Here is a 15,577-nt window from a genome sequence, read left to right as displayed (position 1 = left end):
TCAAATCATGGTTAAAGACATGAGAATTATACTTAGAATACAATATAATGAATATATAGAATAGTTTTAATGTATTCTTTTTCTTATTTTTTTTTTTACAAATATACAGTACATAATACAAATATTGTCTAAATATTGTCTAAATCACTTTTTTACATGATGTACCATTGTTATGTTCAATATTTGTCAATACAAAAACTACTACTGTCTGGGAACTATTTAGCCATGGTTCACATGACATGACGCTTGTACAGTCATGTTTCAGGGCTCTATTTAGACCTTCGACCTTAGATAAGTAAGTAAATGAGCTATAGCGACCGCGTAACGTTAATGACATAACAACAATATTCAAGGAGTGAGTGTAAAAGCACGAACAGGGTATGTGCAGTGTGTATGTGTATTTATATTAATGTATTTAATGTGTCGATGTGACTGCCCCTGCCTCCAAGGTTGCCATGTCCGTTTATTATAAGCGACGTTGGGCTTGTTTTTCCTGTAAAGTTGCTTGTAAATATTGGTGGTTGCGGTTTCTTGGTCTTGTTTCTAAAGTGTACATGCTTATTTAGGCTTGCTTCCATTTTTTTAGTATTTATTATTATATAAACCAGTGGTTCCAATATTTTCATGAAAATGTTTGTTCTCAAATATTTTCATGAAAATGTTTGTGCCACAGGGAGCATTTGTGTTGTTAGAAGAATGTTAAAAAATATATATATTTGATATATTCCTCATTTTATTTCAAATAGCCTATATAGGTTTAAAATGCTTTAAATGTGGCCATAGGGCTTGTTTTCGTTTCCTAGACCCAGTTGCTTATTTCTCTCACAACATCTGGCAACACGGAGCTCCACTGATTCACAGTGACACCAACATGGCCGCGTTTTCTGACGTCCACAGACAACTTGTCATCATATTACAGTTACATTTTTGACGGTTTTCTCTTTGCTTCATCGACCCAAGACCCCGTTGGCGTCAACTTCAAAGAAGTCCCTGATGTATCTGCCATGATTCAAAGGTAGGTAAGAGCCTTGGTAATGTAATGCTCAGCTGCGTGACTCCATAGGCTAAACCAGTTGTGCATGATTGGCCAATACGCTTGTGCAAGGACGCGCTGTGATTGGCCAGTAGCCACTTTGAGTGACAGTTGGGGCAAACGCTCTCACCAAAACATTATATACTATTCTGTCCCTATCGGTACACAACTCGAACGGCGCTGAGTCGACTAGCAGACCATTGGCCGGTCGACGCGGGCACTCGCGCCTGGAGGCGCTCGGGCGCGTCTCCTCGGCCTCAAGGTCTGCTGAGTCGGCGCGCCTCCGTCATGGTCCAAAACTATACTTTATCGGCGAAAAAAAAGAGTCCGCGGTTGTTTGAAAAAGGCACTTCCGCGTTGACCACAGAAGGGGGCGTGTTTATAGCACAACTGGTTTAGACTTTGTAATGTCGCTGCTCAGCTAACCTTAATGCTAGCGACACGGTTCTTGTTTATTGTGAGCCATATTGTGTTTATTGTGAGCCATAGGCTCTATTCACAGCAGCCATATTATGAAGACATTCACAGGTGTTACCAATGATACTGATGAAGGCTTTGTTCCATTCTGGTCAAACAGAGTCAGGGTGCTGATGTTGTGCATGTTGGCTCACTGGAAACACTCTGCTACACCAGTGGGTACAGCTGGGGTCCAGGGACCCTCATGGGCTTCCAAATGGCCCCTTACAGGTGTGTAACTCTGAGAGTGTACGTGTGCACTCAGAGTTATGGGGGTCGAGGAAACCACTGTGCTACACTAAATGGAATAGAGCCTTCATTAGTATCATTGGTAACACCTGTGAAGGAAGTGATAATATGGCTGGTGTGCATAGAGCCTATTGTGTTTATTGTGAGCCACAACTTGGTATCACTGTCACCATCAGCATGTTGTAGCAGATACGTGTTCTGTTCTGGCTGGGTGTTGTGAAACTCAAGCTATATTGCTCTGTTTACGTGCATGACATTGGCTAATGTAGTTTTACATGCATTGCCACCATTATGCGGCGGTCATTTATGATACGTGTACCAACACATCAATGTTACACCTGTACAGGTGATGCAACCGATGACTGTCACAACACAACTCATCATCATCCAACCGGAAATCGATTAGTGTCTGTTACATAACGTCATCATTACAGGCAAGCAGCGCACCATTGTGTTCATCTTTGCTATACTGTAGCTTGATGCAAAACTGAGAATGTTGTGACAGGTCGTCTATGCTCTGTCTCACCGTCAGTTGATATCATCATGAGCTGTCTCCGCTAAACCTGGATTGTTACCATGCTTAACTTTTTTTCTGTCTTGGATTTGCAGCTGAGCCAGATGAGCATGGATTCAAGCTGACCTACATTATTCTTTGGCTCAAACTAGTAACAAAGCCATGGATAAGTTTGGGATGAGTTTTGGGGGTGGACCCGGCAAGAAAGAGCTGCTGGACACGATCGATGCACAGAAGAAGCAGTTAGGCCAGTACCAGACCCGTTTAAAGGATGTGGTCAGGGCTTACAAGAGCCTGCTGAAGGAGAAGGAGGCTCTGGAAGCCAGTCTAAAGGTGTTGACCGTCTCTCAAGAGGTTGACCTCAGCCAGCGCGATGACGAGGACAATGTCAGTGGTGTTGGCGCTGCCTCTGTGACCTCTGACCTTCCAGATGACCGCTGCTCCCTGCACAGCGAGGACAGCGTCGACACGGCCGCCTCCGCAGACACGGCCACCAGCATCACTAGCGGGAGCACCCGAGGTGAGCAGGTGGAGGAGGAACAGGGATTGGGAGAGGCTGGAGTGCCCGGCCCCGGTGGACACTCATTGGCCCCGAAGTCTGAGACGGAGGCCAGTGGGTCAGAGAGCGGTATCAGCTCCAGCAGCAGTGGCGGGTCAGACCGGCCCCCACCTACGCCCCCCCTCTGTGGCACCGCCAACGTGGAAGCAGACAGGAGAGTTCTTCAGCTGAAGACTCAGCTGAACACCCTCACCAGCTCACTGGCTACGATTTCTCAGGAAAAGTCCAGGATGGAGGCCAACTTTCAGGGTGACAAAAGGATCATGAAACAGGAGCTGGAGGAGCTACAGGGCAGGCTGGAGGAGACCAGGAGGCAGCATGAGGCTGAGCTGCAGGCCCTGCAGGAGCAGCTGGCGGAGAGCAAGGCGCGGGTCATTACCCAGCAACACGAGAGGGCGCAGGAGCAGGGTGACCACGCCCTCATGCTCCGCGAACTCCAGAAGCTCCTCCAGGAGGAGAGGGATCTGAGGCAGGATGCTGAGCTGAGGCTGGAGGACACCAAGGAGACCTTGCTGGAGTTCACCCAGGTGGTGGACCGGGGGATGGAGTATGAGGCACGCCTGAAGGAGGCAATACAGGAGCGGGAGGAGATGAGGAAGAGCCTGCAGGCTGCCGAGGCAGAGAAGAACAAGCCTGATCCCAGAGTGGAAGAGCTGCAGCAGGAGCTGGTAGAGCTTAAAGCTCACTATCAGCAGCAGCTGCATCAGGAGATCAAAAAGGTTTGGACAAACACCACCACTTATGTAAAAGAAAATAATCAACAAAACAAATCTCCCACTTACAGCTGCAAAATTAGATGTTGCATGATGTTTGCTAATTGGCTGTTTGTGTTTTTATACTCTGGCAGGCAACACAGGCAGATGACCGTGCACGGGACCAGACCCAGGCAGAAGAAGGTAGGGTTGCTAGTCTGGAGGAGCGTGTGTCCGAGCTCTCTGAGCTGCTGGGTGCGTGCGAGAAGGCCAGGCAGAGGGATCAGCAGACGGCCCAGAGGCTGAGGGAGCGCATCCTTCAGCTGGACACGGAGAACAAGACCCTGGCCATCGCCGCCTCCAGCCGGGGCTCCTCTGACTTAAGCATAGATGAGGCCAACCTGGATGTGAATGTCCTAAAGGAAAAGATGGAGAAGGTCAAAAGGCTGCTGCTGATGGCTTCTCAAAGGAACCCGGAGGAGACGTTGGAGATCGAGAAGGTGGCAGAGATGGAGACCGTGAAGTCCGGCACAGAGACTTCCGACGGCGAGAAGGCCTCTGCCCTCTACTACCAGCAGGAGCTACGGCAGTTAAAGGAGGAGTTTGAGCGGTACAAATTGCGTGCCCAGGTGGTGCTGAAGAACAAGAACGCCAAGGACGGTTCCCAAGCCAAGGAGCTGGAGGAAATCCGTGACCAGCTGGCTGAACTCAAGGAGAAGTACATCAACCTTAGAATCCACAGCGACGAGGCAGAAACCAAGCACCGACATGACCTTGAGGACCATCAGCAGGAACAGGTGGCTCTGCAGCAGAACCACAAACAGGATCTGGAGCGGGCTGAGGCCCTGCACAGAGACAGCCTGCTGAAGATGGAGGATGAGCTGCACAAGCAGAGAGACCGCACAATGGCTCTGCTGGCTGAAAAAGATCAGGAACTGCAGCGGCTGCGCTCCACCGTCTTAAGCTATGGCCTGTCGGGCCACCGGGGCCATGTCAGCGACGAGGGAGACGGGGCCATCGACTCCAGAGCCGTGGCAGACGGGGGCAGCGCCAATAGTGATGAGGCCCTCGTGGACGACCTTGCCCGGGACGAGAGCGATGTTATCGCCCAGGCCCTGAGGCTGGCGGGGCCCAATGAGTCCACCTTGCTCCTGTACGCCGAGCAGCTGGCCCGGAAGGAGGTGGAGATCGTATCATTGCGCAGACTGAAACACCGCCTGGAGGATGACCTACATCAGCTGCAGGGGAAGCTCATCGCAAACGGGGAGCAGAACGAGGAGGAGGCTGCCGTGCTGAGAGATCAGCTTGACAAATTGCTGAGAGATGAGGGCAGGGAGGGTTCAAACCTTGAATACCTTAAAAATATAATCTATAAATTCCTCACTCTTCCTGACCTCAGCGGACGCCAGCAGACCCTTACTGCTATACTAACCATCTTGCACTTCAGCCCCCAGGAGAAACGGGCCGTGTTGAAACTGCAGTCACAGTCGTGGTGGCAGGCAGGGAAGCGATAGTATATTTGAAGGAGTGAAAAGCCTCAGCCCTAGTCTTTACAAAGGAGAAGCACTACTACCATTTTTCTCAAACAGTTCACATGTGTTTTTCTGAAGTATATTTATTTTGGTGTGGTGTTTGGGCAAACCACTTCACAGTCAAATGCAATTATTGACACAAGGCCTAGGCTTCCCAGTTTACTGTGAGAATCAATATTGTTTGGTTGCATAGCATCGGTGTACAACTTAACAACTGGGATAACTAAACAAGTTGTATAACATTTGTTCTTAAATGAAGGGAATTACAGTACTATAAAATTCCTTTGCAGCCGGTTACCAGAATTTTCATTCCAAAAATGAGACATTTCTCAACCCACTCAGATATCTGCTATCATTTGTGTATTTAAAACAGGTTTTGTCAAACAAATTATATATTTGAGTGATTAGGCCATGTGCATTATGTAGCTTTAATGCCTGCTCTCTTGTACATTAAGTATTGTGTACAGTAATATACAGTATCAAGGACTTACACTGTGGGTAATTTCTCAAGTCTTTTCAAAGATAACCTTTATTAATAATGCAGTACTCCATATCATGGATATTTATATTTTTGATTCCCTCGTTGAAATAAAAATATTTTTCCTGGTTCATTCACTCAGTGGGCTTGCTTTAGTCAAACTGTTACTTGTTAGGAAAAGTAGCAGATCTACAAGCTCAAAACGAGCTTGCAGATCTGCTACTTTTGATAGTTTTGTGCGACGCTGCTGTAGTATGATCAAGAAGGGCGTTAATTTGCAGAAAAAATACTCAAAGTTAGAATATGGAGATAAGGTTTCTGCCTGACAGTAACGATACATAGCAACTTAGGATTTAGAAGACATTTGTAGAATAGGCCTCAGGTCTTAATGGGTCAGTGTTATACTTGGTGTGTTGTGAACCGTTTAATCTGTATGAAACCACATCAAAAAACAAATACCTGAAAAGAAAGTTTACATTAGTCAAAGACAAGGAGCAAATGTTACACATATTTACTGCCAAGGCAATAACTTAAGAAAATATTTACATGTAATAAATTAAAGGGGTAAAAAGAAAGGCAATAAACATTTAGACTACAATCGGAGACACTCAAAGGGAGTGGAATATGTAAGGTCAAGTGTGCATTTTACATTCACTGGTACCTGGAAGTGTAAGAGTTAATGATATATAATGGCTGATTTATACGTGGCTGCACGCTGGTATTTTCACCAAAAAATAGCAGCTCTACAAGCTCAATACATCACAGCGTGACACGTTTAACGTGTAGATCGGCTATTTTAAGTGCGAGACATGATGTGTAACCAAGTGGGCTCAGTCAGCTAGAAGGGCAGATTATGTAGGTAGTTATACAGAGGGTAATTCCCTGGAAAATTAAAGGTAAATTGTGCAGAGTTTGTTTTGTAAATGCATGTTAATTAGAAATGCATAATACATAATAAGTGTACTTAACTGCATTCAGTAAATCATCTGTTACTAAAACACTTCTGTTCTTTCCAAACCATTAGCCAAACAAGTCTTCTCTCAACCAGTATTATTTGGAAACGAGAGCAAATGCCCCCTAGTGAAAGAGTAAAGAATGGCTTCCAAGCAAACAACACAATTATATGACAAAACTACAGTTGCTACTACAGTAGCAATTGCAAACAACCACACTAAATAACAATGCCATGAGTATTTCCCCCACTGTGGAGACGAAAGAGATTAGAGATTTAAAGAAATACTGTATAGGACTGGTAATACAATTATCATGCCACAAGATGATCTGGACCAGTGAAATTAATAACAGCGTTGTATTTCCAAAGTGACAAAGTCTTTTTTTTCTCAGTAAACATGATGAAAGCACTATAATTCCTAACTAATAATTCTAACTACACAAAGTCTCTACAATAAGATATTTCTAAACTTTAGTATGTCACTATCCTACTAGTGGCAGGTACTGTAGAGGTATATAGTGATGGCAAAATCTTTCAAGTAAATACAAAAAACAAAAACAATAGCCCAGTAGGCCAATATTGCCCTTGTCCAGGGGAGTTCCCCTTTGATGAGTGAGTAGATGTTTGGCTTCCCAATCAGGAGGCCCAGGTTGGAATCCAGGTGGTTACATATGCGTATCAGTGTCTGTGTAGAACAGTCTGCAAGTCTTCTGGTAGTGAACCGGTAATGGTATGGATGAATCCCTCCAGCTTGTCCAGAACGCCATCCTTCACTGGGAGCTGCTGCCTGCGTGCTTTCACCTGGACAGGTACAAAGAACCATCAGGGAATGGACCACTTTGAGAGCAGCTATTTTGACTGGCAAATGCCACTTAAGGGGGTGCATTTCGCCTTCCCGACATGTCGCCTTTCCGACGTTAACGAACCCTATACCTAACCCTAACCGCACGCGGAAGCCACTAGTCGGAGTGGCGAGATGTCAGAATGGAAGGAGCACCCCCACTTAAGGTACACAGTGAAATCCTCAGCGTTAATTTCACTCAAGAGTGTACAAAATGGAACTAAATTAACCCATTTGGTTCCATTTGTACAAAATGGTTAAATGAACATTGAGGAGTTTTACTGTGAAATAACATTAACTATGGGTGTGTTTAATGTAGGCCTTTCTTGAATGCCAGCATGAAGTTAACTTTATCAGAGCTGTGTGTGTTTAATTTAGGTGTTTCTGTGTGCCAGCGTGAAGTTAACTGGACAGGAGCTGTCCATGCTGTGCACATGGTGACACCTAAATGAAATACACCCACAATTCATGTTATGGCCTTCAGCTGTGTTAACCCGTGAACTCATCTGCTGTGAGCTGTAGGCTGATTGCATCCAAATTTGTGAAATTAATTTCAATAGGTTTGGTTGATTTGCACCAGTGTGCAAATTGATAATTGGTTTACTTACTAGCTTTTCTTTCAGTTTCAAAACCAGGTCAACAATTTCCACCTCTGACTTGTCTTTGGTCCAACCCAACAGATCCTGGTGATTAAAAGGGAGGGTTAACAGCATATAACCAGCACACATGAACACCAACAATAACATTGATGGGGTCTCTTGCACTTCAGCCAATCCCCAAACGGAGGTAAATGCTCTCAGAAGGGACATGTGGAGCACTCAATTTACGTCTATGCTTTTAATAAGGTGCAAACGAACAAAGACTAAAGCTTTGAAGCACTGCTGCGTCTTCTTCAGATACAAATGAACTGAAATTTAGTTAATAAATATATACTCAGTGGTTGGGCCGTGTGCATTTTCAGAGCATGTTTTGAGCAATCAATTGACTATTCCGGCTTATATCAATGGAACTAATGTAGTATACTTTAAGTTGACTATTTAGCAGGATCACAATGAAAACTCACTTTTCAAGGTTTTAAAGAAAACCATTTTTTAACATAACATTTTTTGTTTTTGTTAATGTTATATTAATCTTAAAATCTGCCCACTTGCAAAATCCTCACGGCCCATAGGGTGAGAACCACACCGTTGTAATTGGTTCAGTGAACTCACAGCATCACAGACAGCCTCCAGATGTAGACCTTCTAGTTTCTGGGTCATGTCCCTGTGCCGCAGACGATACCAGCCATCAAAGTTGGGGGACCTGAAGAATCTCCTGTAAAGCCACAGGAGGATGTCAAATATATCAACATCACAGTAAATACCGTCGTAGTGTAGAGGGCTCCTGCACACAGCTGTACTGTAAGTGGTGGCAAAAAAAACATGAAAATGATGTAGAGGTATATGAATCCTGCAGGCTCAGATAGGGTAGGGTTGCAAACCTGTACAGGCCCATCCAATCCCCTTTGCTGACTGAGGTGAGCTGAGGTCCAGCATGCTCCAGAGTCCCAATGAACTCCTCCTGACTGAAGGGACGGATCAATGGAGGGGTCTGAAACACACAAGCAAAACTCTTGGTTCATCTCCAATTATAGGATCTCCAAAAATGTTAACAGCCATTCTGCCTGCCCTCATGTTGCCTAACCCAGTGGTTCTCCAAAAAATAAGACATTATACATAGATATAGATAGATACATATTATATAAGTATTTGCCGCAGACCCCCATTTGAAATTATTTTGTGCCAGCGACCCCCATAAGAGATTTGTCAAGATTTTTCAAAAATAGCAGATCTGCAATCTCACAAGTATCAATGCGACAGGTTGAGGTTGTTAGATCAGCCTCTTTTTTTTTGTATAGGGCTTGAGTGTTTTAACTGTTCCTCATTTTGCTGGGGGACCCCTCAAGAACCCCTAGGGATCCCCGGACACCCCTTTGAGAACCAGTGGCATATACCTTCCAAGGCGTCACAGATCTCTGCAGGGGCATCAGGCTGGCCAGGTATCGTTCCTGAAAGAGAGCATGAAGACAACATGTGAGACTTTGAGCCCCATAGGAGATTGTGGTAGCAGTTCTAGCTGCAGATGTACCATGGATGCGTTGGTGGATGATCATGAGATGTTCGGGCGTCAAGTCTCACCAGCGGGATGATGAAACTCTGAGTGAGCTCCAACAGATGTCTCCTCAAGATGGCGCTCTGCACCTCTGAAGGCCTCTTCCTCTGGATGCCCTACAGCCAGATGAAATCAGACTGACTGATTGTGTACAACGGTTTCACATGCTGAAAACAGCACATCTACAGTACAAGCTCACACCGCGCCACATGATCGCAACATTGGCGTGCAACAAAGAATACATCTGGCTTAAACCAGAAGAACTTGTTGGTGACTCACCTTTAGGAGTCTTTTGATTAGAGTCTTATCCTTGTGTAGAAATGGTTTGTATGCAGTGTAGATGCCTAAGGAGAGCAAAAAATAATAGTACATCAAATACATCATTACACACAAAAGCAACAATAAAACAATGTATGTATCAAAAAACAAATGTATCAACTAGTATCGTGTTTCACCTGGTTTAGTGTCCAAGGTTTTCAGTTTAGCCAATTTCTTCACCTTTACCTGTTTTGGCAGATCTCCTGAAACAAAATACATGTATCAAGTCCAAATATAATGACAACCAGTTGACACGAATGTAGGGTTAGTTACTTTGTGAGACGTAAAAGATCTGCAAACTTCAGACACTCGTTTTACCCGCCGTCTTGAGTTCTCCTAGGCGCACAATGTGTGGCCAGCATTGGAAGGTCTTGATGAAGAAGGGATTTGTGACACCCAGGATGACATTGGGTCTGAGGGGTAGAGGTAGGAACAGACGACAGGGGAATCAGAAGGGTTCAGAGACCTCCACCAATGACATGTCAGTTAGACCCTGACTGTGTAGTATAAAGTGTTAATGTCACTCACGGTGCCTGCGTCCTGGTTGTGTACTCTCTGAACTCACTGTCGTGGATGGTGAAGTAGGGCCTGTAGTCACAGCAGTACTTCAGAGGAGCAATTGAGCTGCAGACAAGAGAGGAATAATGCTCTTTTATTTCAAGGACTCCCAGTTTGATATGCATTAGGCCAAAGACCCCCCCCATTTAATACCCCCCATTAAGAACCATATTTATTTATAGATGTATATACTGTATATACACACACACATCTCTGGGTGAAGTGACCTACTGTATGTCTCTGCGTCACAGACAAAATTACCCGACTAGAGCCAGCACGGTTTCCGAGGACACAGTGGGCGACGGTGCCATGACGACCACAGGTTCCCCCAGCAGCATCAGCTCCCAGAGCATTTGCAGGTGGATGAGAACCGACTGGAAACACCTAGACAGGTCAGAGGTCATTTAAACCATTAAGACCCGAGGCCGACAAATGCCTTATAAATCAGTAGTTCTCAAACTTTTTCGTGCCAAAAATTATATGTATTTGGCCGCGGACCAGGGACCCCCCAGAAGAGAAGATTTGTGTTAAAAAGTCAAACACTTTCAAGAAGAAGATTCATTAGCAGATCAGATGTACAAGCTCGCAGCGCGGCACGAGGTGACGCACTGTGAGCTTGTATATCTGCTATTTTTGAGAACCACTGTTCTAACCCACTGTTCTAAATCCTAAGAGTTTATGTCCAAATCTGAAATGTAAAAAATAACCTGTGTTCCAACCGTAGTTATTATTTTGTCACAAGCTCTTGTTAATACTTTTCATTGGTTAAATATTTATAAAAAACCCATAGGTGAAAGGTGAAATATGGACATGCAAGGTTTAGGCCCGACACTGACGATATGCAGATACTGCTTCGAATTTCAAAATGGTTCTACTCGTTATATTTTCCATGAACACATCATAAACAGATAATCTCAATTTACACAATCGCTGTCCACACAGTCCCAAAAAGAAAGATACATTTACTTGAATAGGTCCAGTTCGTGGATGGTCGGCAGCATTGTAGGAGCTGGTAGAAGATTCTGGAGAAAACAACATGACATTTACATTGAAGGAAAGTCTGTGTTATTCAAGTAGAACCAAATACCCGGACGCAGTACACAGTAAAATCCTCAGTGTAAATGTATACATCTGTAACTCAAGAGTGTACAAATGTACATGTGTACCCTTACGGGTCCTTTTGGTTACAGCTGTACACTCTCACAGTTACATACTGTATGGATACATGAAAGTGTTTTCACACACACCTCGCTTGGGGCATGTTTCACTGGACTTCCTCCTGCTTTGTCATTCTTGGATGGGATCCTGACCTGAAAACGAAATGTTGATTTTTTTTTGTTATACTGGAGTGTGACATTTTTTCACTTCAAATGCATTATTGATCAGTTTATCAAATTGTATGAAATGGCGGAAAGCTGTTCAGATCTCGTTTCAAAATGTTATTTACATTTAGCCAATTTTCCTGTACCTTACACTCTCAGTGAAATGTATTCTTACCTGTAAAATCACTCCCATGATAGGGAGATTGAGGGTCAACCCTGGCACCGGTGAAGGCCATTGGTCCATCTCATTACACACTGCGTGGGAGAGGATTACGGAGCATGTCAGGGTGCAGATCCCCAAAAACCTTCACTAAATGCCAACAACCACTACCATTCCCAACTCACCTGCTTCCAGACAAGGCTCCAACTTCTCAAAATATTCTGGGGCTATGATTTGCAGCAGGCTATGGAAGAGGTGGATGTAGGGTAGCCTGGATATTAGAACAAGAGACTGCAGCAGTACAGTGAAGAGAGAGAGAGTATAAAACAAGGAGAAGGGAAGAGAAAATAGATAATGAAAATGAATACATAGTGGATCATATCTACACCAATCTGTAACACAAGTCTCTCTTTAACAACTTAACCCATTAAAACCGGGAAAGGATCTGTGTAATTTTAGAATTTAGCGTTAGCTATTCAAAAATAGCAGATATACAAGCTCACAGCTCGTCACTTCTTGCCGTGCTGTGAGCTTGTGCATATGCTGGCCTCAGATCTTAATGGGTTAAACCCTCTATACTTAGTAAATCGGACCTGAGTTGCAACTGTACTTAGTCCGCTCTGTACTTTTTCACCCTATACCAAATCTCTTTGCCAAAAATAGCTCACAAGAGCTTGGAAATCTGCAATTTTTAGCAAACGTTCCCCCCAGAATAGGAATCAAGGTTCAAGTGTTAACACGTTTTCTGCAGAAATCCCTGTTGTTGATATTGTTTTTTTGTTGTTGTTTTTTTACAGGAGACTGAGTATGCTTGTTGAATAGTGTTAAACATGACGAATTTCAGCGAATCTCACTTTCTGAAAATAGCCCCGTTTCACAGAGACGTCCTTGACTTGTCTGAAGTAAACGTAACCATAGAAATGGGCCAGCTCTCGCTGCAGGGGTGAGAAGCAGAGAATGAGAGACAGAAAGAAAAAGCAGGTTATCAGCATCAGCATGGAAGAATTACAGTCTCAAAATATTATTAATAATATTATGTAGTCCACAAAGATAGATTAGCCTCAAAGTGAGGTATTATGGTACAGCCTAAGAAATCAAAGCCTGTTGGTGCTCGTCCCCCTCTAGAAAGCATTGCATTTTGGACACATCCCCAACATGACATTTGCGACTAAAAGAGACATCACTTCACCTGTAGTGTGATAGGGGCGTCCCTGTTGTAGGCATCTTCCCCAAACCAGTAACCGCTGCGACCTACAGACTGACGCAGCCTGAAGCTGAACTGTGTGTCCCCGAGACATCCTGGGCAACACACACACACACACACACACACACACACACACACACACACACACACACACACACACACACACACACACACACACACACACACACACACACACACACACACACACACACACACACACGTGACATCTCAGCTTGCAACCTGGTTATGAATAGCTGTGAGTGACACTGCATCATGTGACGCGTGTTGAAGTATTACTAGGACAGTTTTACCTGAGTAAGAGTCAGGAAAGGATAAGTAGCATATGTTGCTTTTCTGTGAAAACATAGAGAAGGAACGAGTGATTATTTGATGTGCACGTATTTAGTATTTGAACAATCTTGACAGACAGGAGGGTGAATTAAGATTGATAATAAGTACCTCCTTCTCAGTAAGTTTGACATCATGGGGATACACAAGCTGAAATAGTATAAAAAACACATATCAATTTATGCATGTGCAATGTACAGTAAAATCCTCAGTGGTAATATGCATGCATGTACACGCCACAGTAAAATCCTCAGTTGTATTATCCATTTGTAACTCAGCGAGATGTGACCACAAATTAATGGTTCCTTTACATCAGTAGTTCCCAAACTTTTTCGTGCCGCGGACCCCCAAAATGATATATATTTGGCCGCGGACCCCCCCATCTGAAAATGTTTTGTGGCAGGGACCCCCCAGAAGAGAAGAAATATTTGTGTTGATTTGAAAAATGAATAAAATCAACACAAATCAAAATGATTCAAAAATCTTCCAAAAACATTTTCAATACTTTTCAAAGAATTTCAAAAACAGCAGATGTGCCGCGCTGCGAGCTTGTAGATCTGCTGTTTTTGCATAGCCAACATATAGATGGATAAAGTGGTTAAAATGATTGTGATTTTACATTTACTACCCCCCCCCCCCCCCCAGGACCCCACTTTGAGCTTTACATCTATGGCCCAGAGTCAACGACCAGCTTTGACTTGCATCAGCACCAATCACATCTAAAAGTGCACCTGACGGTAGAGATGCTACAAGCTAAGCTATCCATAGCGTTAGTGAGTTCTCTCTAACGCTCTGCCAGGCGCTATGCTATTCTCATAGACCGAAAGTTCCTCTACCGTGCGAGGTCTCCAACTTTTAATAAAACATAAACAAAACTATTTCACTATTCACCAAAACAAAGGCAGTTTTGTGTTGTTGAAAGTCTATTCTCCAGGGTGGGAAGACTCTCAGCACCCCACCTTCTCTGTGTAATACACTTTTTGGGGCAGAAAATAAAATATGTCCACCAAACGGAAATTGTTTTATTTACTCCACTGCGGCCTCTAAAAATCTGGTCATTGGTACTTTATATTGACCAGATCTGTAGAGGGCGCAGTGGAGCACATAAAATAATTTTCGTCTGGCGGACATATTTTATTTTCTGCCCAAAAACTGTATTACACAGAGAAGATGGGGTGCTGAGAGGTTTCCCACCCTGGAGAATAAGTCTTTCAACAAGACAAAACAGCCTTTGTTTTGATGAGTAGAGAAATAGTTTCCTTTATGTTTGACTAAAGTTGGAGACCTCGCACAGTAGTGGAATGTACAGTCCATGGGAACAGCATCCGCTCCTAACGCAGCGTTAGAGAGAACTAGCCAAAGCGGACCAGAGCCCGGCTAATCCACTGTCTGTACCTCTATGGCTTGTCCCAGCTCCAGGTCGAAGGTGACGACACACACGCATTCTAACCACGACGAGAAGCGAGCCCACGGCGAGCGAGACGCCGCGCTCTCCGCCGCGTCGTCCGGGTGACTTTCGGGGCTGTCAAGTGGGTCCATGATCACGAATCAATCAGAGGTCGATCCATTTCCCCATCATTTATCCCCCCAGCGTCTTATTTTCTAAATCTAAATAATGTTATTGTTTCTGCGAGCCAGCTGAGCTCAGCTGGGTAATCCTCCTCCGGTCCTCAGGCGCCCTCTAGTGAGTGGAGGCGAACGTGTCGGTTACGTCCGTAGGACAAACAACAACACAATTACATTTTCTTTGAATGTTGACTTTTTTTTGGTACACGTTCAAGACCAAGATGACAATAATAAGCGAAATTCCAAACTTGTTGTTGTGCGTCTTGCCTTGTGAAATGCTGTCATTTTGCAGGTCCGCGATTAGCCCTGATACGACATGACTGTTATATATCATGACAGTCATGGATGAACTTCAACCTGGTGTTTGCACTTTCTCCCTTTTTGGGCCGTACATCTACATACACGTTCATATTTCAAATATAAAGTGCTTACCCCATGGCCACAGATGTTACAACACTGTACGGGCCCTCAGAAGTACCTGTATATTCCGTATTGTTCAATAAAAAGGATTTTAATCCTATCGGTGGCCATTTTTTCCGTATTTTTGCCCGATGCTTTTAATTACGCGACCCTATCGGTTGGGAGGTGTATTGCACTCTGATACATAATAATTCTATAAGAAAGTGGCCGCCAATCGGATTAAA

The 15,577-nt window shown here is 44.2% G+C and overlaps 2 protein-coding genes across 3 annotated transcripts; one reads left to right on the top strand and one right to left on the bottom strand.

Moving 5' to 3' along the window:
- Positions 1-844: 844 nt before the first annotated feature.
- On the top strand, positions 845-5,644 carry gcc1 (GRIP and coiled-coil domain containing 1). Its single transcript, XM_084050313.1, has 3 exons — positions 845-1,015; positions 2,348-3,530; positions 3,659-5,644. The coding sequence occupies exons 2-3, from the start codon at positions 2,415-2,417 to the stop codon at positions 5,015-5,017; spliced, it is 2,475 nt and encodes an 824-aa protein (XP_083906439.1). The 5' UTR covers positions 845-1,015; positions 2,348-2,414; the 3' UTR covers positions 5,018-5,644.
- Positions 5,645-6,007: 363 nt separating this feature from the next.
- On the bottom strand, positions 6,008-15,023 carry dennd6b (DENN/MADD domain containing 6B). 2 transcript variants are annotated; one of them, XM_084050314.1, is made up of 20 exons: positions 14,763-15,023; positions 13,479-13,517; positions 13,331-13,373; positions 13,005-13,114; positions 12,670-12,750; positions 12,001-12,106; positions 11,831-11,910; positions 11,581-11,643; positions 11,300-11,355; positions 10,595-10,717; positions 10,304-10,399; positions 10,094-10,188; positions 9,913-9,978; positions 9,737-9,801; positions 9,484-9,573; positions 9,300-9,353; positions 8,787-8,896; positions 8,518-8,620; positions 7,915-7,989; positions 6,008-7,266 (listed from the first exon to the last, which is right to left on the bottom strand). In XM_084050314.1, exons 1-20 carry the CDS (start codon positions 14,904-14,906, stop codon positions 7,144-7,146), a joined length of 1,722 nt encoding a protein of 573 aa, XP_083906440.1. In that variant the 5' UTR covers positions 14,907-15,023; the 3' UTR covers positions 6,008-7,143. The 2 variants fall into 2 exon arrangements, with proteins under 2 accessions (XP_083906440.1, XP_083906441.1); XM_084050315.1 differs by lacking the exon at positions 12,670-12,750.
- Positions 15,024-15,577: the final 554 nt, after the last annotated feature.

This window comes from Gymnoscopelus microlampas (genome assembly GCF_963454915.1).
Source record: "Gymnoscopelus microlampas genome assembly, chromosome: 23".
Classification (NCBI taxonomy): Eukaryota; Metazoa; Chordata; class Actinopteri; order Myctophiformes; family Myctophidae; genus Gymnoscopelus; species Gymnoscopelus microlampas.
The sequence above is the reverse complement of the archived record's forward strand: the minus strand, read 5'-3'. Positions and strand labels throughout refer to the sequence as shown.